The sequence below is a fragment of the Primulina huaijiensis genome, chromosome 1 (assembly GCF_012295235.1).
Source record: "Primulina huaijiensis isolate GDHJ02 chromosome 1, ASM1229523v2, whole genome shotgun sequence".
In the NCBI taxonomy this organism is placed as follows: Eukaryota; Viridiplantae; Streptophyta; class Magnoliopsida; order Lamiales; family Gesneriaceae; genus Primulina; species Primulina huaijiensis.
Genome location: NC_133306.1, coordinates 4090188 through 4116336, shown reverse-complemented (window position 1 = coordinate 4116336; position 26149 = coordinate 4090188). Strand labels below are relative to the sequence as shown.

Genomic DNA, 26149 nt, shown 5'->3' with positions numbered 1-26149 from the left:
TGTGCTGCGAAGGTTCTTTAGCCTTTTGATTTAGTCGTAGTATTCGGGTGGTTTGAGTCAAATCAAATGGTTCTGGACGGCGGCTGCAGCCGTGTCCGCCACCGTCAACCCGATGCGACCATTTCTCCGCCAAGTTATCCAAACCGCAACCCGTTCTCTTTAATTAATCAAAGTAATTACTGTATTCAATCTATGATGTATCGTCATTAACAAGATTTCCAATCACCAAACCTACCAAATTTCATGCAGTACAACTCGCTGGTGTTGGTGTAGTACAACAATTCATTCCTCTTTCAACCCTTTGCCTTGAACGATTTAATTCCACGCCCCACCCACAGATTTGTCATTCTCTTATACCTCTGCAAATATACAAGCTTTTTCAATTGGAAAATTGTATCTTTCTCCCAGCGCATCTCAAGGGTTTTTTAATGGCGCCGAGCATGACCGGCCTGCAGCTGACGGCGGCTGTCGGGAGAGATTCCGCCGATGAGGAGGAAGGGTTGCTCAGCTCATATGACCGGCATAATCCGTCTAATTTGCGTAGGATTCAGGTCAACGTCACGGGTATGACTTGTGCGGCGTGTTCTAACTCCGTTGAATCGGCTCTCAACGGTCTGAACGGGGTTGTCAAAGCATCAGTCGCCTTGCTTCAAAACAAGGCTGATGTTACCTTTGATCCTGCCTTGGTCCAGGTCTGCTCAGCTCTCCCTCCCTCCCTCGTTCCCACGATCCTCTTTAAGTGTTTGATTGATTGAATGCATATGCATGGATTGGCATTTCTGTGTGTTACTAGCTCCCAAGTAATGACTTTTTTTATTGCTGAAATTCGTTTGGGATTATCTACAATTTTGAAAGTCCTGATTGGATAGGCGGGATTAGATCAGTTGAATGCATCATTAATTCTCCTATTATAGGGGCAATAAGTTGCTTTCACTTGATTCCCTTGTGGTACGTTTCTTGGTCAGAACTGACAACTCTTTGTACGTTTGACTTGGTTAATTTAGCAAGTTTGACAGTAATACATGGTGGAATGTTCGCTTATAATTGATTACAGTTGCAAGCAAGCTTCTCTATGCTTTCGTGAGAAAAAGGGCTGTAATGAATCTTCTTCGGACTGCTGGAGTTGATGTTTGGACTGGAAAAACATTAATTTGAGATGATAAACTCCATGGAGTGGCTTTGATATTTTGCAATTGAGATTCAAGTTGTAAGCTTATGTAGAATACCACAGTTTGGTGGTCAATTGAATCCATAAATTCCGCAGTCTTCCTCTGAACGTAGTTGTTGCTCGCACTCCAATTTTCCTTCAAACGAATAAATCACACAATTCATTCAGAACTGCTAAAATGAGTCATGCTTGATCATTAAAATGCTTATATTCCTTTTCCATTTCATATTTGCACTACTTTGCTTATGTGATCAGCGGCAACCTCTTTTAGTTCATTTGACATTATTATATGTAAGGTGGAAATATTTATATAATTTTGATCATGTGGTAGTGTGATTTTTCTTTTTCTTTTTTTTATTGAATTCCTCTCAATTAATGATGTTAATTGAGCTCTGAGTTTTCCATTTCTTGTTTCAGGAAGACGATATTGCAAATGCAATTGAAGATGCTGGATTTGAGGCAGAAATCATTGCCGAACCAAGTGTATCTTGTTCTAAGCCACGTGGGATGTTAATAGGTCAGTTTACAATAGGAGGCATGACATGTGCAGCTTGCGTAAATTCCGTGGAAGGGATTCTGAAGAAGCTACCAGGTGTTGAAAAGGCTGTAGTTGCTTTGGCTACGTCTTTAGGGGAGGTTGAATATGACTCAACTGTCATCAGTAAGGATGATATAATCAATGCAATTGAAGATGCTGGATTTGAAGCTTCATTTGTTCAGAGTAATGAGCAGAATAAACTTGTGATAGGTGTTACTGGGATAACTAGTGAAATGGATGTACAGATGTTGGAAGGTGTTCTTTGCAACTTAAATGGCGTGCGGCAGTTTTATTATGATCGAACATCTAAAGAATTAGAAATCCATTTTGATCCAGAGCTTCTTAGTTCCAGAACTTTAGTTGATGGCATTGAGAGTGGCAGCCAAGGAAAATTTAAGTTTTTTGTCAAGAACCCATATACTAGAATGACTTCTAAGGATCTGCAAGAATCTTCAAACATGTTTCGACTTTTCACTGCCAGCTTGTTTCTCAGCGTGAGTTACTTCATTTCCCTAATTTGTTTACACTTAAAGAACTTGTAAAGTTTCTTTGGTATGCAATGTTAACTGGGAGCAATTTCACACTTGAAACCAATTAGATGATTGCATTTGGGATATTTGTTTTTGAAACTTGAACTTCTGATTTATTTATTTATTCCAATCAACACACTTTTTTTTTCTTTGTTAACTCATGGTCAATTTTTACCAGGTTCCTGTCATTTTAATGCGAATAGTATGCCCTCGTATACCTCTTTTATATTCTTTACTACTTTGGCGCTGTGGTCCTTTCCAAATGGGTGATTGGCTGAAATGGGGTTTGGTCACTGTTGTTCAATTTGTCATTGGTAAACGTTTCTATGTGGCTGCTTGGAGAGCACTCAGAAATGGTTCTACAAACATGGATGTCCTGGTTGCATTGGGAACTTCAGCTTCTTATTTTTACTCTGTATGTGCGTTACTCTATGGTGCAATGACTGGGTTTTGGTCTCCAACATACTTTGAAACCAGTGCAATGCTTATAACGTTCGTACTTTTTGGTAAGTACTTGGAAAGCATTGCCAAAGGGAAGACCTCAGATGCCATCAAAAAGCTCGTGGAGCTTGCTCCTGCCACTGCTATACTGCTTATCACAGACAAAGGTTTGTGTTTCGTACTTCATTATTCAAGAACTTTTTCGATGCTGTGGAATGGACTGATATTTTCGCCAACAAGGTTGTGCTGAATAAATCATTAACGTTGCAGGTGGCAAAGTAGTGGGAGAAAGAGAAATTGATGCTTTGTTGATTCAGCCTGGGGACATATTGAAAGTAATTCCAGGAACAAAGATTCCTGCTGATGGTTTGGTTGTACGGGGTTCAAGTTATGTAAATGAGAGTATGGTCACCGGTGAATCTGCTCCTGTTCTGAAGGAGGCCGGTTTGTCAGTTATCGGGGGGACGATAAACTTGCATGGTTTACTTCACATACAGGCCAACAAAGTCGGATCAAACACAATCTTAAGCCAAATTATATCCCTCGTTGAAAGCGCACAGATGTCTAAAGCTCCCATTCAGAAGTTTGCTGACTTTGTGAGTATTTTTTGTTTGAAGGTGCATTAAATTGAAAATAATATGGTATTAAGAAATGGGAAACAATTAGAGCTTCTTGCTATGTGAATAACGAATTTGGTATGACGAGACTTTCTTTGTCCGTTTGTTTCTATATATCTCTGCTGTCTCGGTTGGTTATCTTTCTGACAATTTGTCCATCCTGGAGATATTCTCAAGTTGATAAATTTGTTTATTTTTGCCATTGTTCTTTTATACAGATCGCAAGCATTTTCGTCCCTGCAGTAGTAACTCTGGCATCGTTAACATTGCTAGGATGGTAAGATTACTACATTCACACTGGTGTATTGATTAATTTTCTACAATCACAGCTATACTGCCTCTTATTGCGAATGAAATTCTTGTGGTTATTTTATATGTGTGTTTATAATATCGAAAAGATAAAGTATCAGCGTAGCAAGTTACTTCCAAATTTGGATTGTCAGAGTCTGTATTTTAGCAAAGGTGCTTTCATCTATGTACAGTGGAGTGCCAAGCATCTTTGTTGTATTTTTTACTCTCTATTTGGCAACTACTTGTAGGTATCTTGCTGGAATTCTTGGAGCTTACCCCAAAGAGTGGTTGCCAGAAAATGGCAACTATTTTGTCTTTTCCCTCATGTTCGCAATATCTGTTGTCGTAATCGCATGCCCATGTGCACTGGGGTTAGCAACACCAACTGCTGTCATGGTTGCAACAGGGGTTGGAGCTAACAATGGAGTTCTTATAAAAGGAGGAGATGCATTGGAGAGGGCACAGAAGATCAAATATGTCATTTTCGATAAGACCGGAACCTTAACCCAGGGAAAAGCCACAGTCACCACTGCAAAAGTTTTTTCTGGCATGGATCGTGCCGAATTCCTTGCATTAGTAGCTTCTGCAGAGGTATTAAAATACTCACTATTAGAATTTAAGTTGTGTTTGATTATTTGGTTTCCTGGTTTTCCGTCTTGCTATACGTATAGATTATGGAAGCTGCTGATTGGTGATCATCTTTAATACTTTATTAAGTAACTAGCTACTGCTTGCAGCATTTGGATTAGGGCAGAAAATGTACAAGTTCTCATTGAGATTGAGTAGTGGATTCTTTTGTTGGTAGATATAGTTGATCAGTCACAATGAATGTTCCTTTGGTGCAGGCTAGCAGTGAACACCCATTGGCAAAGGCGATACTTGAATATGCCCGCCATTTTCATGAATTTGATGAACCTAATACTACAGCGAATGCTCAAACTGATAGGTTGCAGTCTAAGTCCTTTGGATGGCTTCTTGATGCATCAGATTTCTCTGCTTTGCCTGGACAAGGTGTGCAGTGCTTTATTGGTGGAAAAAAGATTTTGGTGAGTTTTTTTAATGGCAACACCATTTGTTTAACCTAGTGAAGAGAGAAAAGGATCAAACTGCCCAGGAAGCATTACTTCTGCTGTGCTCATGACATGTTGTATCCACTTAACAGGTTGGTAACCGGAAGCTGATGACTGAAAATTGGATCACCATTCCAAACCACGTGGAAAATTTTGTTGTGGAGTTGGAAGAAAGTGCCAAAACTGGAATACTTGTGGCCTACGATAATGATCTAATTGGCGTTCTTGGGGTAGCAGATCCACTAAAGAGGGAAGCAGCTGTTGTTGTAGAGGGCCTCAAGAAAATGGGTGTCAATCCGGTCATGGTTACTGGTGATAATTGGAGAACAGCCAGAGCGGTCGCAAAGGAGGTTGACATCATAGCTTTTGCTTATTTTCCTTTCTCCTGTCATCGAGACCTTACCTCGCCCCATTCGCAATATTTGAATGCATTAAGCTCATTTCCCTCTCTAATTCTCCATTTAAATTGCAGGTTGGCATTACAGATGTGAGGGCAGAGGTGATGCCTGCAGGAAAAGCAGACGTGATTTGCTCATTACAGAAAGGTGGAAGTGTAGTTGCAATGGTGGGTGATGGCATTAATGATTCTCCTGCCCTGGCAGCTGCAGATGTAGGTATGGCAATTGGAGCCGGAACAGACATCGCAATAGAAGCGGCTGACTATGTGCTAATGAGAAGCAGTTTAGAAGATGTGATCACTGCTATTGATCTTTCAAGGAAGACTTTCTCCCGGATTAGATTGAATTATTTCTTCGCTATGGCATATAATGTCATTGCCATCCCAGTTGCTGCTGGGGTTCTATTTCCTTCGTTAAAACTCAAGTTGCCGCCTTGGGTTGCTGGTGCGTGCATGGCCTTTTCATCTGTAAGTGTTGTGTGCTCTTCTTTACTTCTTAGAAGATATAAAAAACCGAGACTCACGACTATACTGGAGATCACCGTAGAGTAGAAATTAGGACTATTAACGGAATGAGGAAATGTACGTCATGTGATAGCTTGATAGATCGTGTAACCCAGTTTTGCATATATATATATCCTTTTGCCTTTTTTCACCTTCTCCCCATTTTTCGTTCTTCCCATTGTATTCTTTCTTCCACTTTTATGTCGATATGTAAATGGAGCGTTATCGCAATTTTTTTTTTCTTTCTGGAATATTCGTATGTCCAGATGAACATATGTTATTGTTGTTTAAGGTATGAACTTGTGTATAATCCGGAAGTGTTTGGATGATGATTTCCATTGAGGTTTCTATAAACCATGTCTTGCATTCTCTTATATTTTCATGCTTACCAACAGTTTATAGCATCATGCTTACATAGGAGACTGGAAAACTTCTTCAGTTTGAAAATAGATAACCCCACTTTCTTCACAAAGAGCAGATATTCTTCCCATACGACTAAAGATATATTCTGCTCTTTTATCCTTCCACAATCACTACTAGTTAAGTGTGTGCTATGTTATTAATTTAATTATATTAACAGATTAAATGTTAAGATTATGAACTTAGTTTAACTTAATTCAAAAGTTAATTCAAGTTGAAGTGGTTGATTTCCAAGTCTGTATGTACAATTTTCAGAAATTTAATTCAACCGTTGTGAGATAGCTAACATATTTTTTTTCACGTTTAGGAATGAATAATTAGAACGTGTAGTTTATAAGACATTTGTGAGTGGTCTATAGGATAATTTAACACATAATGATGATTCTATACTCTAATACTATATATATATATATATATAAACAAAATTTTTCACGATTTATCGACTTCACGTAAAAGATAATTTTATAAATAAATTTTTGCGTCCAGTGTAATTGTATTTAATTATTTCTTTCGAAACAAAATTTTTATTTACGTTTTTGTTTTGTTATATTTTATATCGGAAGTATAAAATTTGAAATGTCCCAGAAGATAGTTAAATTAGAAATCTTTTTAACTAATAATTCATATGTCTCGTCTTTCCAAAATATATAGTCGAGTATCTATATTTAGTGTTATTTTATCTATTATTTCACTAATTTCCCTATATTCATTGAATTCAATAGTTCCTTCCAACAATTATTTATATACTATTCAATCACTCATTAGTCATTCACATATAAACATGAAAGAGTATGCCGTCTCTTGTGAGACGGTCTCACGAATCTTTATCTGTGAGACTGGTCAACCCTACCGATATTCATAATAAAAAATAATACTATTAGCATAAAAAATAATACTTTTTCATGGATGACCCAAATAAGATATCTGTCTTACAAAATACAACCCGTGAGACTGTCTCACACAATTTTTTGACGACACTAAATAAGTACAAAATGAAAAAGTAATTGGTGAAATTTGTTTATTCAATAATATTATTTATATACGTGAGAACACAAAAATATATATATTATATATATCGGAGGGAATAGTGACGCACTAGAAATATATATGATATAGATTAATGATAATGATACGTATAAGTCGAAAAGAAGAAAACGAATCGGTCAAAATCTTGGAAAAACAAAGAGCAGATTTGGTACGTTACCTGCTCCTCAAATTCTCTTCGTTGACTTGACCCATGCACCGCTTTACATATGTATGTCATCCTTTTTTTCACTCACCTTCCAAGAAGTTTACTGCTTTATCTAATTAATTATGATGAATTCAGCTGTCTTGGAAACAAACAGCACCATGGTATGCAAATTGTGTAATTTATATGAAACCAAATACAAAAAAAAAAAACATGCATGGAATTGGGATGGGAGATTTTTCCAGTCAAAATTAAACTGCTAGACTTGTTTGCTGCATTGATAAGGTAGAAGGTCATTTTCACATAGATATTAGCATCTCCTCCTAACTTAATGCAGGTGCGGATAAAAGTGATAATCACCATTCAACGCACCAAATTTCCGTTTATCTAAAAGTTCGACGCGAATACAGGACGATTATACCACCCTTGTATCTTGTCCAATTTATTTTTCTAATTTAAAAATGAAACAATATATGAAATTTTAAATAATTTTTTTAACTTATTTACATATTAGTTACATAAAATATAAAGATTTTAAATACCTTTAATATTAGAGTAAGTCTCTTGTAAGATGGTCTCACGAATCTTTATCTGTGAGACATGTTAATCCTACTGATATTTACAATAAAAAGTAATACTCTTAGCATAAAAAATAATAATTTTTCATGGATGACTCAAATAAGAGATCCGTCTCACAAAATACGACCTGTGAGACCGTCTCACACAAGTTTTTGCTTTAATATTATGTGAACTTGAAATCTATTATAATTAATAAAAAAACAATGTATAAATATGTAATGAGTAAATTTGAGGTTTATGAAAAATACATTTGAAATCTATAGATTTGAAATCCATCAATCCAAACGCAATCTAAAATTATGCTTGGATGAGAGAAATTCATCCAATACAAACAATCAAATGAATTTGAAATTCATATTTTCCTCCATAACAACGTTTGTTTTTCTTTATCTATTTTTTAAAAATTTTAAATTACTATCCTAATTATTAAAAATATGGAAAATAAAATAACAGAACGATATTATGTTTGAATAAATATTCAAATTATATAAGTATGTGTTAAATAATTATTCTAATGGTATAAATACGGAATACATACATAAGGCCATTAGTATATGTTTTTTATCTATAGACCGTACACATGAGTGGAATAAAGTAATTATTTTTGGGTTCATGGTATAATTTTTTTATGTACAAAAAATATTCCTATCAAATTATAAAAATGGTCTATCTTCACTTAATAAAAAACAATTATAAAAACCTAATTTGATAAATTTGTATATATGTCATCTGTGACTACCATATCCCATATAGTTTTTAAGTTTTAAATTAAATGTCACATCTCGAAAATTTAACATACATAGTTAATTAGTTGAAACTTTATACATGTTTGTTTAATTATTATTATTAGGTGAGACCATAACATAAATTTATTAAAAAAAAAACTATTTAAAAAATAATTTTAAATTTTAATATAATCTCTAAATTGTTCAAACAAAATATTTAAGATCTAATACAAAATCTCTTGTGATTTATTTTTATAATAAAAAATAATATTTTTCATCAACTCGATGTTACCGCAAACGCACGTGTTTCTTGACTCTTAATTATATCGATGACAAAGCATTCCCATTGATTGCCATAACTCGTATTGATTCAGTGAACTTTGTAATTATTGTCATTAATTAACTATTGCTACGACTTATACATTCTCAGCTGTATTGGACCAAGAATTTATGGCAGGAATGGAGCCTGACGTCATAAAAGAAGCCTTAGTGTTTTATATATAACAATTGGATTTACCCACAAAATAGATTAATATTCACATATTTTTCAATCAATTTATATTAAATAAAAAAGATGAATACGTTAATGGTTTTGACTTAAAATCTGATATAATAGAATTATTTAAAAAAATATAAAGATAAAAAAAATTAGAAATTTAGATTAAAAGAAAGTCTATATATGACGTCTCGTCCATATACCCACCTACCCTTTTTAAACACTGTTGACAGGTATATAAGTATAGGTCTATAGGCGGTGGATATGTTTGTATCCTTAGTATACTCGAAGACCCAGAAAGTTTTTATTTTTATTTTTTTTTTTTAAAAAAGACGACCCCAGAAATAAAGAAACATGAGTAACGACCAAGCACTACCATGTTATTCCGATTATCAGTGGTGGGAATTGCAAGATGATGATCATTACGAGCAGCAGCAGCGGCTTAATTATCAGAAGATTGCCAATCCCCCTCATCCTGATCCTGATCATGATCATGATCATGATCATGCGGGCCGCCACAACGCCAAATTATCAACCTGCAGTGCCCCTCAATATCCTGATCACTTACAGTACCCCACCTCCACTGCTACTTCCGTTTCTCCAGACAATTCGACGAAGCCGCCGATACAAGTAACCGGCACGGTGGCAAGACCGAAACGAAGGCGGGGAAGAGGCGGCACAATGGCGACCACCACTTTTCTCAATTCAACCATCACAAATTTCAGAGAATTGGTTCAACAACATACGGGAATGATGAGCACCACGACTACTACTACTACATCTTCTTATTATGCCAGCTGCAACCAGAAAGGTCCAATCACGCTATGCTTTGCTAATTATTCCTCTTCATCATCGAATACTTCTGAATCAGCTCTTGGGTTTAATCGTGGAAACCAGTAGCTAGCTAGCTAGCCGATCGCTAGCATGCCTACGAGGAAAGGATTGTTTCTTGTTTGTACGTGGATGACGTTGGGTTCGGATCAGTTTGGGTTATAGATTGCAATTATAATTAGTGAGCTTTAGAATATCAGCAAGCCAATATATATGATCCAATGTACTGGTATGGTAGCCAGGCTATGTATAATGTATGTATATATCAAACATATTGAATTATGAAACCTATGGATAATTCTAGTTGATCATCCTTTGCTAGTTTCAGAGCTCTCCATAGCTGATGGAAGGTGGCGGTGATCTGCCGGGACGGAGCCCCGACCCGGCTGCCGTCTCTCTTCCCTTTTTTAATTTTTTTTTAAAATTATATGTTCCTAAAAATATTTTTCAACTGCAAACTGAAGTTTTCATTAATTTTATTAAAATTTAAGTTCTTTTACCTAAAAAGCTTTCTATATAAATATCATTTTCTATTATATAGAAAAACTGAATTGAAAGTCTTAAAAATTTTATATANATTTCCACGATTTTTTGCGTGTCTTCTACGTTTAAAATTAAGTTTTAAGTTTAATTTTTTAAGTTTCCACGATTTGAGATTTATTACTATGCTAAAAATCAAAGAAACAAAAAATCAAAGGAGAAAAAAGTCTTGCTGATATTTCATGAAAGCTTTTCTAGCATAAATATTAGTTCCACAAGTTTCTGTCTCATCCGACAATTAATTTACACAAGAGCACACTCCATGATCGTCAACGTCAATTATACGTAACATTTTTGGTTGTCTCCGTGTAAAAAATACACACAGAGTTGATTATAAGAAAACTATATTTTTAAGACATAAACAATTATCTTGTTACGACTTTAGCCATCTATATTGCTAAATTTAATTCTTAGTTATTATCTTTCAAATTTTTTTTAGAATTTTAGTCATTCATTTGGAGTGTCGATGTGACATTAAACGCCGTCAGAGCCATGTAGATACCACATCAGTGCCAATTCGTTGTCAGATAAAGGACTAAAATCGGAAAAAAAAAAAACACGGAGATGATAGACTAAGTAAAACTGAAATTTGATAATATAAAATACTAATATCTTAAATAGATAGATCATTTTCTTCTATCTATAACCTGAGTGCTTTATATTGATTTTAATATAATTTTTCGTATATTCTTTAGAACATGACTATTGCCATGTTTCAAGGTTCGTGCATGATAAGAGTAGGCCATGTACATGAAATCGAATTTAGTAAACGTACGCACATACCTTCGGACTGAAGAAAGCTAGTCATGCTTAATTGGGAAAAGAAGATGTATTCTAATTTTTAGCCATACCATTTGAATTAACTAAGTCAATACGTAATTAAATGAGAAAGACTGGTAAACCTGCATGACTAAGTACAACAATTTTTCCTTTTTGTTTTTAGCCAAGACCAAAAGATTCGACAACACGTGCAAGTGCTGGAGCCACGCACCCTTGTACTTTAATCCGTGTTCACATTTTAACAGCAACCAATAGGACAATTTTACTAATGGTTCCAGGCAAAATACATAGAAAAAGATAGCTTAAATTACGATTGGTTTTTGGTTATTTTTTTTTTTTTAAAAAAAACAAAATTAGGGATTTAAAATAACCGAGTCAAATAGTAGTAGACTCGAGCTCAGTTCGTTCGTTCGTTAATAACTTGTTTATCGTGTTTAAATAGTCGGTTTCGAACTCATTAAACAACCTCATTTTCGATCTCAAGCATTCTTACATCTATTTAAGAAGTGTGATTATGCTTTTATAGTTTCTAATCACTCTTAGTTAATCAACATGGGACAATACTCACAGCCCAAAAAAATAGCTCAAGAAACTAGTCGAGTTCGAGCTCGCGAGCTTACGAGCTGAATATCATTAATCTCGGCTCGATAACCTTAACAAATGATATCAAACGAGATTTTTATCGAGTTGAGTCGAACAATTTGCGAACAGTTTGATTCATTTACATCCAGCGGCAAACAGCATGCATGGCATTATTGTTGTACGAAATTGCAGCTGATCTTACTTAAATTTTTAAATTTTCATGTTCATTCTTTTAATTCAGAATATAATGGAATAATTGTATGTCATTATTAAAAGGAGAGTATATATATACAAACACACACACACACTCTTCAATCTTTTTTTTTTAACAGTTCTCGTTGAGAGTCCCTCTGCGCTTGGAATCATAAGTCTCGGCCCGTTCTCGGCTTGCCTCGGTCTCAGGTGTGTATATATATTAAAAGGCACGATTGACTTTAATTTCAAGGTAATGAAAATAAAAGATGTCAGTTGTTAATTAAGTTAAGACTCTACGTTGGAAATGGTTCGAGGTCTACCAACTTAATCACGGTACTCGGTCAACTTCTTCTCACAAAAATTAATAATTTTTTAGATTCTTAATCGCCATTATATTAATTTTGTTTTTATAATTAAGAGACGTGAATATGCATGCTAATGAATATAAAATAATTACATCGTTGAGAGCGTTAATTAATCCAAATATTGTGTACTTCAAACAAAAGTTAAGCAAGACAAGTGTATTACGTTTAAGTATATGATTTAATTTAATTAAGTTCGTAGTGCTATCTATCAGGAGTTTCCAAGAAGTGGCTCCCCGTGTAAAAGCCTTACTTTATTAATTTTCTCACGTTATCGTGATAATCATATATAGATATTGAGAAAGGGTCAACATTCAACCTTTTAGTTCCTAAGAAAAAAACCATTCAACATTAATTTTAAATATGAAAAATAATTACTATGAAAACATGAACATTTCATTTAAATATAATTTCTTGAAGTACGATTTTTTTGCCAAATGTACTTTTTTTTTTAAAAAAATAAAATAAAAAGTTGTACTTGTATGAAATTTTGAATTCAATTTTTTTTTAATACTATTTAAAGAGATTTACATTTAAAATATACAAAAACTTATTTGAGACGATCTCACTGATCGTATTCTGTGAGACAGATCTATTATTTGGGTCATCCATGAAAAAGTAATACTTTTTATGCTAAAAGTATTACTTTTTATTGTGAATATCGGTAGGGTTGATCCGTCTCACAGATAAAGATTCGTGAGACCGTCTCACAAGAGATCTAATCTTTATAAGATACAGAAAAAATGTTCTTGATCCACTACTTGTAATCCAAACTTACTCTAAACGTAATTAATTTGTGTTCCTACTATATAACTACGATTAAGCCGAGGCATGGTTTTCCCATCTCTACTCGTAATTAAGTCATATATAATACTATCTTTCCCCTTAGCACAACTCTTCATCCATTAATATAATATGCAAAGCTCTGATAATGAAACTTTGTGGCAGAAGTATCCTCAAGAAGCTCATGTTGTTAAGTGGAACACAACTTTTGATGCCTCTGATCACATGAATTTGGCTTCAAACCAGCTGCTGCCATCTAGCTGTTCTTCCGGTGGTTCATTTGATCGGAAACCTATCCGAAGGCGATCACGGGCCTCCAAGAAAACGCCGATAACGCTCTTCAATACCAACCCTAGAAATTTCCGGGCCCTGGTGCAACAATTTACGGGCTGTGGCAGTGCACCTTCAACTTATTATAAAGGCCCTGTTACCTTAAATTTCGAACGCGGTTCTAGCTGTCGTTCCGGCGACCATCAGAACTCACATAAAGAGCGATCGGAGTTTGTTTCATTCCGCACCAATTATATTAATGCGTTTACTGATGATCCTATGTTATTTAATTCTAGAGTCGCGCTGACTGAGTATGCCCCCAGTGATCAAGGAGACTCGTTGACGTTAGAGAATTTGGACATGGAAAACTTTTCGTCGCGAGACCTTCGAGGACCTGAAGTCTATAGTACTCCAATATGGGAAGCAACTGCCGCTAGGAACGATGACTCTTGGAGTCATATATAGTTAGTGTTGTAAAAAGCATGCATCAATAAATAAGGCACAGGAGATATCATATTGCTAGCTAGCTTTCGTTAGTTAAGAAGACAATTCAGTGAAAATATCTACAGTACGTCTCCTCTTTTTGTAATTGTTCAAGATCTTGTTTTCCATAAAGTGAACGACGTTGAATAACGTAACATTGCAAGAAAGGGAAGAGCTAGAGAAAATTCTCCAATATTCTTCAATTACATTAACAAATAGATATCATCGTATGCGTATGTTTTGAAGTGTGTAATACAACACAGAAAGAAAGACGTTTTAAGTTTCAAATTCACTCTCCAACCATGTTATTCTGATAACTGGAAGGAGGGAACTAACTAACAAAGGTTCCCCTTGATCTGCGGTGATATGTACACTTTGCAGAAACAGTTGTCTGTGGTTGAAACAATACTTTGTTACTCGGTATGTTTCTCAAGGCATGGACCGGGAAAGAGGCGTCATCCGCGATGAATGTGTAATATACATGCTTAATAAGGTCTGTAAACACCAGCGCCGAGTTGAAATCTGCCTCCCATAAGCTACTGTTTCCTTGCACGATTCTTCTTGCAATTGTTGATCTAAGATCAATCCCCTTCACGTTGTTCCCATCGCTCACAACTTAATCAATCTGCTTGAAAGCGCCATTCGTCTGGTATAACTGCAGCGTGTCGATTCCCTTAGGAGCCGGTGAACATGTTATCCACTATGTGCACTCCGCTCACCACACCCTTTATGGACTTGAACACAACGTATGCATCGCCGAGGAAAAAAACTATTGGAGATGGTGAGCTGCACCGGATCTTCAGCCACGATGCCGGTATAATATAAGCAGGAATTCACAATCCGTGCTTGTGCTAATCCTGGGAGTTTAATATAAATTCCGGTTCCACCAAAACCAGTGGACATGTTGTAGCAGTGGACCGCGGCTATGGTGTTGGCTTGACCTATGGCCGCAGAAAACACGACTACATCGGTGATTGAATTATCATTTCCCGCCAGTTCGACTCCTATGCCTGTAACGTTCCTCTCAGCAGGATCACCACCCGCGGTGCAAGATGTGTTGGCCCACAGTTGAGTACTGTCCGATAGAGGTTTTGTGGCCTCCGTTTACAGAGAGACACCCACGGTGTTCTAAAATGGGTGATATAATAGTTGTCAATATTTATTCTCAGAGATTTAACTACTTGAATTCCTCCACCACGAAAGTTACAATCCAGCAAAAGATCTCGTAGTGTTTCAAACTCGAAGTAATATTCTGATCCATTTGTTGAAGGGGGTGAAAGTCTATCAAATAGCTGCCATTTGGGAACTCGTTTGATGCCTTTAGTGACCCTCCTTGAATCTGTTGTCAAATGTTACATACATATTGTTGTGTGGGATATTCAAATATGTGAGGAAAACAAGAAGAAAACAATGAAAATGGTTTTGTAGAGGCAAGTGTTGAACATTTTCTCCTTAAGAAGAATTTGCCCTCACAATGTGCTAGAGTTTGTGGCAATCTTCTCCCAAGATACAACTACAATTCTTGAATAATGAGCACTCAAATATTCAAGTTCTTTCACAAGGAAATGAAGGAACTCTCTCTTTTTGAAGAAAGGAAGAAGAAGATCTGCAAAATGATGTATGTCTTTTTGATTTTCAAAATATCAAAATTTTAATGTTTTTCAAATGAAGAGACATGATCTTTCATTCATAGGGATGTCCCTTGGTCATTGTAACTGATCACAATCATCAAACAATGCCAAGGAAATGAAAAAATACAAGAAAAATCGAAGGGACACGAAAACAGCACGAAGGGGCGCGTGCAGGCGCCCGCTGCCGAGCGCTCTCGGCAGCGCTCGGCAGGCACGCGCGCCTGCGCGCAGAACTCGCGCAGCCGCGGGCCAGCTCCTGCCCTCGGCAGGCTCGGGCGCGCGGCTGCGGGCAGAAACGCACGCCAGTCACTGTTCACGAATTTTTTTTTCTTTTCTTTTCGATTTTTTTCCCCTACATGTTCTGACTACTCGTTTGAGTTTCTTTCAACATATGATAAACTCTTTCGAGTTTTATTCAGAACCGCCGAACTTAATATTCGTTCATTAAGTATCGTTTTTTTTTTCGTTTCGAATTTTTCCGATCAAACACATTGATTAATTTGCTTAATTTTCATTCATTAAGCATCAAATTTTCCAACAATCCCCCACATGAATGAAATTAATGCATGGATGCTCGTGATGCATAGGAGAGAGTATATACGAAAAATTATCACATCAGGAGAGGTGGCTTTTGGCTTTGAACCTTCCCTAGTGGAATACAATCGGATTTACTAGGCCACGAAGTGAACATGATGTCTTGAACTTCTCGGAACAGGTTCATGTAAAACCAGACAACTGTACCCACATGATAATCTTTCTTGCATTTCCATTTTGTTTTATCGGTTGTGTCCGGTTTGGCCATGGAACACATCTTGGCTTCATACGTGTTTCATGGAGGCGGCCCGTCCTCACACGTACATAGGTGATCTCCTTGTAAAAAGGGTATCCTACTTACCCCGCTTTTGCAAGCTACGGCATCATTAAAAGTACAATAATTAACCTCACTACCTTTGTAGGCAACTTCACTCATCGTCATAGGAATGAGGAGTGATTCCTCAAGTTCTCATAACTTAGTTGTCCCATTGAACCAAGATCTTGGGATCTCCAATCAACAAGGTTGGGTTGCCACTATGAAAAATTTATTTGGTAGGTTTTAAACTCATTCCTCTTGACAGACAGTACATTTGATCTCTATTTAATGCTTTTGTAAGCGGATCCGCTAAGTTATCCTTTGATTTAATATAATCAACAGATATAACTCCATTAGAGATCAACTGTCGTACAATATTATGTCTTCGACGAATGTGTCGAGACTTGCCATTGTACATACTGTTTTGCGCCCTTGCAATTGCCGACTGACTGTCGCAATGTATCATGATTTCTGGCACTGGACTTGTCCAACACGAAATGTCCTCTAGAAAGTTACGAAGCCATTCAGCTTCTTCTGCAGCTTTATCTAGCGCTATGAACTCCGATTCCATAGTAGATCTAGCAATGCAAGTTTGTTTCGATGACCTCCAAGAGATTGCTCCTCCACCAATGGTAAATACATAGCCGCTGGTGGATTTGGAATCCTTGGTGTCAGAAATCCAATTTGCATCACAGTATCCTTCCAGTACTGCAGGATACCTTGTGTAATTTAGTCCATATTCTGAGGTGTGCTTTAAATATCTAAGCACCCTTGTCAATGCCTTCCAGTGTGCATCGCTAGGATTACTTGTAAACCGACTTAACTTGTTAACCGCACAAGCAATGTCCGGTCTAGTACAGTTAGTGATGTACATAAGGCTTCCAATAATTCTGGAGTATTCCGTTGGGAAACTGGTTCTCCACGATTCTTCGCCAAATGGACATTTACGTCTAAAGGCGTTTTTACTGGGGTAGAGTCATAAGCGTTAAACTTCTTCAACACTGTTTCTACATAATGAGACTGAGATAGGATTATTGCTTCTGGAGTTCTAAAGATTTTAATCCCTTGAATTACATCAGCAATACCCATATCTTTCATATCAAAATGTTTTGTCAACATTTTCTTTGTACCCTTAATCAACTCTTGGCTATTCCTCATTATTAGCATGTCATCCACATATAAACATACTATTACATAAGATTCTCGAGTGCCTTTAATGTAAACACATTTGTCACACTCATTAATCTTAAATCCATTTGACAATACTACCTTGTCAAATTTTTCGTGTCACTGCTTGGGCGCTTGTTTAAGTCCGTATAGTGACTTAATTAAACGACAGACCTTTCTTTCTTGTCCTTTAACAATGAATCCTTCACGTTGCTCTATATATATTTCTTCTTCAAGTTCACCATTTAATAATGCCGTTTTGACATCCATTTGATGTATCTCAAGGTTATGCAAAGCTGCAATAGCAATGAGCACACGAATGGATGTTATTCTTGAAACTGGTGAATATGTGTTGAAGAAATCATGACCTTCTCTTTGTCTATAGCCTTTGGCCACAAGCCTGGCTTTGTATTTTTCAATACTTCCATCAACTCTCATTTTCTTTTTCAATATCCATTTGCATCCCAATGGCTTGGTACCAGGTGGAAGATCCACTAGTTCCCAAGTATGGTTTTGCAATATGGAATTCATTTCAGAGTTGATGGCTTCTTTCCAATAGGGAGCTTCAGGGCTAGCCAGAGCATCTTGTATGTCATTTGGTTCATTCTCCAACATAAAAGTATGGAAGTTTGGACCAAAGGACTTTGAGATTCTAGCCCTTTTACTTCTTCTTGGCTCTTGCTCCTTTGAAGAGCCTTTCAATGGTGTAGCATTTTCATTTAGAGTTGGCTCATGTGTAGGTCCTTGACCTTCATGCTCCGTCTCAAACTTTCGCTTGCTAGAACCATTTTCTTTCCTTTCTTTACAAGGATATATATTTTCAAAAAATACTGCATTTCTTGACTCAATTGTCATGCCCGTATTCATTTCTACATTTTCAGATTTGTGCACTATAAACCTATAGGCACTACTATTATGTGCATACCCGATGAATATGCAGTCGACCGTCTTTGGTCCAATTCGCTCTTGTTTAGGCTTTGGTATTTCAACCTTAGCTAGACACCCCCACACTTTAAGGTACTTGTAGGAAGGTTTGTGACCTTTCCACAATTCATAAGGTGACTTGTCATTTTTCTTGTGGGGTATCTTGTTCAGGATGTGGTTAGCCGATAGTATTGCTTCCCCCCACAAGTTTTGGGGTAGTCCTGAACTTATTAACATAGCATTCATCATATCTTTCAGAGTTCGATTCTTTCTTTCGGCAATGTCATTCGATTGTGGTGAATAAGGAGCAGTCGTTTCATGAATTATGCCCAAAGATGTGCAGAATTCATCAAACGGTTCTCCGTATTCACCCTCTCTATCGCTTCGAACTCTCTTTATTTGTTTGCCTAGTTGATTCTCAACTTCGGTCTTATAACATTTGAATGCTTCAAGAGCTTCATCTTTCGACCTCAAAAGATATACGTAACAGTACCTTGTATTATCATAAATGAATGTCACGTAGTATCTTTTCCCTCCTCTAGTTTGTACAAAATTTAAATCACCAAGATCGGTGTGTATTAGTTCTAGAGGAGTTGTACATCTTTCAATCGAGTGGTAAGGCGCTTTGGTCATTTTTGCTTCAACACATATTTCGCATTTGTGTGTTGGATCGACGTTGTGTTTAGGTAATAATTCCAATTTCATTAAATGTTGCAAGGTATTAAAATTTACATGTCCTAAACGAACATGTCATAAATGAGAACACTCAAGCAAGTAAATAGAACTTTTGTCTTTATTAGTTTCAACAACATTTTGGCGTATAGCCATTACATTTAACTTGAAAAGGTTCTCATCGAGATATCCTTTTCCAATAAAATGACCATTCTTGGTCAATACAACCTTGTTAGACTCAAATACTAGTCTAAACTCTAAACCCATGTTTGACCAACAGAGACCCCGACACGAGGTTCTTTCTTATGTCCGGTACATGAAGTGCATCAACAAGAGTTACTTCCAAACCCGATGTCATTTTCCGTACCATATTTCCCTTGCCAACCACCTCAGATGTAGCGGAGTTCCCCATGTATAGTTTTCTCCCGGTAGATTGAGTGTATGTGGAGAACATCCCCTTGTTGGAGCATATATGTCGAGTTGCTCCAGTATCAACCCACCATTCATTTGGGTTTTCCACCATATTGCTTCCAAAATAACTGCAGACAAATCGAGTTGAGAAAAATCAAATGGTACCGACCTTTCTTGAACTACGTTGGCTTGAGGATTTCCCTTCTTTGGCTTCCTACAATCCTTAGCCATGTGATTCGGTTTTCCGCAGTTATAACAAGTTCCTTTAAACTTCTTCTTGTTTGGTGATTGTTGGCCTTGTTGTGGTTGCTTCTCAAACTTCCTCTTCTTCCCTTTAAAGCTTGATTCAACAATGTTCACCCTTGCTGCCATCTTACTGGCCTTGGCCTCGGTGCTCTTGTTGTCCTCTTCTATCCTCAATCTCACAATGAGATCCTCCAATCCCATCTCCTTTCTTTTGTGTTTCAAATAATTCTTGAAATCCTTCCACAACGGAGGGAGTTTCTCGATCATAGCAGCAACTTGGAAGGACTCGCTTAGACTCATTCCTTCTGCATTAATCTCGTGCAAGATAAGTTGTAGTTCTTGCACTTGACTCATCACGGATTTTGAGTACACCATCTTGAAGTCCAAAAATCTCCCAACAATGAACTTCTTCAAGCCCGCATCCTCCGCCCTGTATTTCTTATCAAGCATATCCCAAAGTTCCTTGGAGGTCTTGACTTGACAATACACATTGTACAATGCATTGTCAAGTCCATTGAGGTTGTAGTTCTTGCATAGAAAATCACTTTGGTTCCATGCAGCCAAAGCGGCCCTCATGTTGGTGTCTGTCTCGTTTTCAGCAACGGTGGGAGGATCCTCCTTCAAGAACCTTGAAAAACTCAAGGTTGTGAGATAGAACAGCATCTTTTGAAATCCGCTCCAGAAAATTTTTCTGGTTTCTCTCCTTGTGCAATGGTTGGATGTGGTGTTGTAGATGATGATGCCATTGAAAATCTTCTTGCAAATGATCAAAAATCCAAAATTCTTCTTAAGATTGTTGTGTGGGATATTCAAATATATGAGGAAAACAAGAAAAAAACAATGAAAGTGGTTTTGTAGAGTCAAATGTTGAACACTTTCTCCTTAAGAAGAATTTGCCCTCACAATGTGCTAGAGTTTGTGGCAATCTTCTCCCAAGATACAACTACAACTCTTGAATAATGAGCACTCAAATATTCAAGTTCTTTCACAAGGAAATGAAGGAACTCTCTCTTTTTCAAGAAAGGAAAAAGAAGATATGCAAAATGATGTATGTCTTTTTGATTTTCAAAATATCAAATTTTTAATGTTTTTCAAATGAAGAGACATGATCTTTCATTCATAGGGATGTTCCTTGGCCATTGTAACTGATCACAATCATCAAACAATGCCAAGGAAATGAAAAAATACAAGAAAAATCGAATGGGCACGAAAACAGCACGAAGGGGCGCGTGCAGGCGCCCCCGCGCGCGCGGTGGCGCCCGCTGCCGAGCGCTCTAGGCGGCGCTCGGCAGGCGCGCGCGGCTGCGCGGTTGCCCTCGACAGGCGCTCGCGCGCGCCTGCGCGCAGAACTCGCGCAGCCGCGCGCCAGCTCCTGCCCTCGGCAGGCCCGGGCGCGCCAGTCACTGTTCACGAATTTTTTTTTCTTTTCTTTTCGATTTTTGTCCCCTACATGTTCTGATTACTCTTTTGAGTTTCTTTCAACATATGATAACTCTTTCGAGTTTTATTCAGAACCGTCGAACTTAATATTCGTTCATTAAGTATCGTTTTTTTTTTTTCGTTTCGAATTTTTCCAATCAAACACATTGAAAAATTTGCTTAATTTTCATTCATTAAGCATCAAATTTTCCAACACATATTTTATATTCATATCTGTGATCCGGAGGAATCATTTACTAATCAGATTAATTAGAAGAAATTCCAAAAACTACTCACAAACAGGTTTCCTCTTCCGGGGACAGGGAACTGGATCGGACGACTGATCAAGTAATTGCCACCATCAAGATCAATGCACGCGCCTCCAAGATTCACAATTCCATTAATCAAGAACCCAGTACTCGGTCCACTGAGCGCATCAGATACAGCTGCAATAATAGCATTCGTGCTGTCTGTGTTCCCTGTCGGGTCTGCTCCGTAAGATGTCACCTGATATACTTGCCCACAGAAACAGTACTTATTGAACATTAATATCATCGTATAATATCAACAAATTAGACTTCCTCTGATTTTTTTGGCCCTTGCTGTGGCGGACGGTGGCGATGCTTTATGTTTCGGCAAGTGATGGCGTCGATAAAAAAATTGTTAGAGTAGGTGTACAACAAACCAACTTGTGGCTTGAGCTTTTATTGACTCTAATGTGAAAAAGTTTTTTATTTTAACAATATTTTACAAATTTATTCAATTATTACATTGTACTTTATCTGTATACTCATGCAAGCTGTATAAATTAAGTCCTTGAATATACAATAAATACCATGAGGTCTGCGTCGCAACGTAAGATCATGAAACTCATTAGCAAGTTTATCGTATATTTTAAACAGGTTCGTAATCGATGTACTAAATATACTTTTAAAAGAGTTTTTCCAAATAAAGTAAATGCATGGATAATTTTATAATTTTAAAACGAATATATAACCATTGTGGTACATGTAACACTTTCCAAAACTAAATATAGATGAAATATGGTATTGAAATGACAACTACGCGGAAATCAAATGTGGTTACGAGGCAAACACCAGAGAGATATTAAATTAGAGAAATTGGATACCTTTGTTGCATTAAAATGCAGCTGAATAATCCTACTTTCAACATGCATGTACTGTAAATATACGTGCATATACAAGAAATAATATTTGCTTTTGTTGATGAACTTTCCTTCAATTCGACTTTCAAATTATTTTAAATTAATGGAAAATGGATAATGACCCTTTTTTTTTTAGACGGTGGAGGAGTAGTCGAGATTTCCAGAAGTTGGTAAATTGGTGTATCTTCTTAAATATTAGTAATTATTTTTCAAAAAGCATTGACTTCCATATACTGAATATTGAAAATCTCAGTTTCGCACAGCTGTTTAATTTGCATTTGATGAATTTGAAGTTGAGAATTTCAAATTCTTAATTGTTTGGTTTTTAATCCACTTGAAAATGAATTTGAAATCTCAATTAGTTATTGTTGTGATTTCATCAAATTCTTTTCAACATGGATTCATTTCAAATTATCCTCGTAAATAATTCATTTAATTCAAACGCAACCTAAAGTCATTGATGAAATGATTTAGGATTTGGAGATTGATGTTCATAAATTGCACAAGTCAAGATGGACATGCCACAAAAATTCTTGTGAGACGGTCTCACGGATCAATTTCGTAGGTCGAATCTCTTAATTGGGTCATCCATGAAAAAATATTATTTTTTATGCTAAGAGTATTATTTTTTATTGTGAATATCGGTAGAGTTGAACCGTCTCATAGATAAAGATTCGTGAAAATGTCTCACAATAGACCTACTCTGGATATAGGATATGTAGTAGCTAGTCATAGACATGAATAGAGTATCGGCAAGTGACGTTTTTCAAATTTGGTGAACGAAACAAAAACAGTTGGTATGAACAAGGACTTCAGAACAGAAAAGTGGTTTCATGATTATTATTATTATTTTTAAAAAAAATTACTGAGAAAAGAAAATATTTTTTTAAAAAACTTTAATTTAAAAAGTCATGAATAAAATTTATTTCTTAAAATAAAATTACAAATTATATTCAATATTCGTGAAATCGCAAAATTGAAACTTTAAATTTCATAATTCAATCTTTTTGGATGAATTTAATATGTTTTTGAACAAATAATTTAATGTAACTGAACATTAAATTCATGATTGAATCCATATTTCGAACTTCACTAAAAGCTAGAAAAATAATTATAAGTATTATATGCTAGTTACTTCTTTTCAAGATTTGCTGGAAAAATAAGAATAAAGATTTAAACAGATACATATAAATTTTAGAAAATCCTATGACTCAAAATTTTTGTTTTATAATAATTGCGAATCGGGTCAAAATAAAAATTTTACTTCGGACAATTGTAATAGTTCAAACGTACAAATCAACCATTCCAAACCCTAAATCTAAATCATAATTTGTAAAAATAATACAAACACTACTACAAAAACGGCAAATGACAACGGATCCGTTGTCGTAGTCATTTAAAAACTGTTGTAACTGAGGGTGTTGTTGAAAGTCCGTTCAACGACAACGGTTTTTATCCGTTGTGGAAGATCAAATTTGCGACGTTTTAAATAAAAATAACGACGGTCGTTATTTCTACCTGTCGCTAATTTAACACTAATTTTAAATTAGCGACGGTTACATTAACCGTCTCTAGTTAAATCAGCGACGGTTATATAAACCGTCGCTGATTTAAAATTAGCGACGGTGGTAATAAGGCCCGTCGTTATTTTTAGCGACGATCATCTTTCAAGAGTTCCGTCGTTAATTTGTTTCGAAAAATAAAAAAAAATACTTTAATAATTTAATAAATCTAAATGAAACTAATAATCCAAACTAAATCGTGTAAAAGAAAAAAATTTTAAGTGTTGTAAAGTAGTAAAATCGTGTAAAAGAGAAAAATTTTAAGTGTTATAAAGTGGTTAGAAAAATTTTACGTATTGTGTGAAAGTGATAAAATTGTGTAAGATAAAAAAATTTTAAGTGTTATGTGAAGTGATGAAATGGTGTAAGAGAGAAAAATTTTAAGTGTTATGAAGTGGTGAAAAAAATTTTAAGTGTTGTGTGAAGTGATGAAATGGTGTAAGAGAGAAAATTTTTAAGTGTTGTGGAGGAAAATTGAACGAAAATGGAGATATTTATAGACAGTTTGCGACAGGTTTTGGTTAAACCGTCGCTATTAGCGACGGTAAATGATAAACCGTCGCATATTTTTATTTGGCAACGGTTTGGATTTAAACTGTCGCTAAAATTAGCGACGGTTTCAAAATAATGTCTCTAAATTTAGCGACGGTTAATTTAAAACCGTCGCTAATTTAAATGTAGCGAAGGTTTTGACAAACCTGTCGCTAAATTAGCGACGGTTAATTTAAATAACCGTTGCTATATATCGCAACGTTTTTCAAAACCGTTGTTGTTTGTCAAAAAAAACCACGCTAAATTTAGCGACGGTTATGTTAAAACGGTCGCTAATTTAAACGTAGCGACGGTTTTTGAATTAACCGTCGCTAAATATTGCAACGTTTTCCAAAACCGTTGTTTGTCCAAAAAAACATGCTAAAAATAACCGTCGCGAATTTAAACGTAGCGACGGTTTTTAACGACGGTTTTTTCAATTAACCGTCGCTAAATATTGCAACGTTTTCCAAAACCGTTGTTGTTTGTCCAAAAAAACACGCTAATCGACAACAGGTCATAGAACCGTTGTCGTTGACCCAAAAAAAAACGGTCAAAACCGTTGTCTTTCACCCCAAAAAGACAACAGTTTTTAAAAACCGTTGTCAACAGTTTTTAAAAACAGTTGTCTTTGCCCCCAAAAGACAACGGTTTTCGATAAAATCGTTGTTAAAAAATGCAAAGACAACGGTTTTCGATAAAATCGTTGTTAAAAAACAAACGACAACGGTTTTTGTGAAAAATCGTTGTCGTTTGTGCGTTGTTGTATGCTGAATTTCTTGTAGTTAAATTTCAAATAAATACTTTAATTCAAAATCAAATTTTATTTTTTTTTCGAATTTCATGAAATCATAGAAACACACAGTTTAAATAAATACAAATAAAATGACATATTTTACCTCTTAAACAATCGTTTGTCACATCATAAAGATATGACCATTATGTTTCCTCATGTCATCATATTTTTTCTGCGTCAGCACAAATATCCCACAGAACCGAATGTACAAGAAATCTTATAACTGATTTGATGTAGAAAGAAAAAATTATGTGATTTTATAAATACTATAATGTTGAAATTTTATCATATATTTTTATCTCTAAGTTTTTATTTTGAAAAAAAAAATAATAACTCTTGATTTTTAAAATTAAATTTATTTTCTAATATTATCAAAACCTTACAACCTTTCTTTTTTCTTTTTACTTTACTATCTTATCCATTTTTTTCCTCTTTCCTATGCTACGTCTAGCTTTGGCATAAGGGAAGTTACATAGGGAGAAATCTATGGAGGAGTTATGTAATCAGGAGTTAACAAATGGAGGAAACAGTTTTTTGACAGCATCAATAAGATAGTAACTCATTTAAAAATAGAAATAATAATATAATTTGGTTTAAAATTAATACAACCAAGATCATGTTAAACTTTCTTTAATTCATATATNTGATCAATCCAATTCAATATAATGATAACATAGTATCCAATTATTTACTTTTTTTAAGATTTAAGATATAGAGTGCCATTTTGACGTGACGGAAGTCATCAGTTCGAGGGCGAAAAACAATTCGTTTTTTGTGGTCGTTTGATGATCATCTAAGCTTTAAACATCCTACCAAACAAGAAAGAAGAAAAAAAACTGCATTTTTCAAGAATTGAAGTCAGAGATAGACTCGTAGCTGCATGCGTCTTCGGTTATATAGCACCTAATTTAATGGTTGTACGTGGAAACTAAGTCGTTTAAGTTGCTTTGTCTGACTTCTACCGTGCTTTATGTCCTCCTATTT

At 35.8% G+C, this 26149-nt stretch overlaps 1 protein-coding gene, 1 long non-coding RNA gene and 1 pseudogene across 2 annotated transcripts; 1 reads left to right on the top strand and 2 right to left on the bottom strand.

The window, feature by feature from the left end:
* Positions 1 to 59: 59 nt before the first annotated feature.
* Positions 60 to 5851, top strand: LOC140978450 (copper-transporting ATPase RAN1). The gene is made up of 9 exons (XM_073443490.1): positions 60 to 692; positions 1586 to 2200; positions 2415 to 2844; positions 2948 to 3273; positions 3513 to 3571; positions 3834 to 4176; positions 4431 to 4631; positions 4748 to 5005; positions 5128 to 5851. The coding sequence occupies exons 1-9, from the start codon at positions 429 to 431 to the stop codon at positions 5602 to 5604; spliced, it is 2973 nt and encodes a 990-aa protein (XP_073299591.1). The 5' UTR covers positions 60 to 428; the 3' UTR covers positions 5605 to 5851.
* Positions 5852 to 9293: 3442 nt separating this feature from the next.
* Positions 9294 to 10087, bottom strand: LOC140984126 (uncharacterized). The gene is made up of 2 exons (XR_012176564.1): positions 9550 to 10087; positions 9294 to 9501 (listed from the first exon to the last, which is right to left on the bottom strand). It is a non-coding gene; the product is annotated as an uncharacterized lncRNA (long non-coding RNA).
* A 3980-nt stretch (positions 10088 to 14067) lies between these two features.
* On the bottom strand, positions 14068 to 21666 carry LOC140971359 (polygalacturonase QRT3-like; annotated as a pseudogene).
* Between the last annotated feature and the right edge of the window lie 4483 nt (positions 21667 to 26149).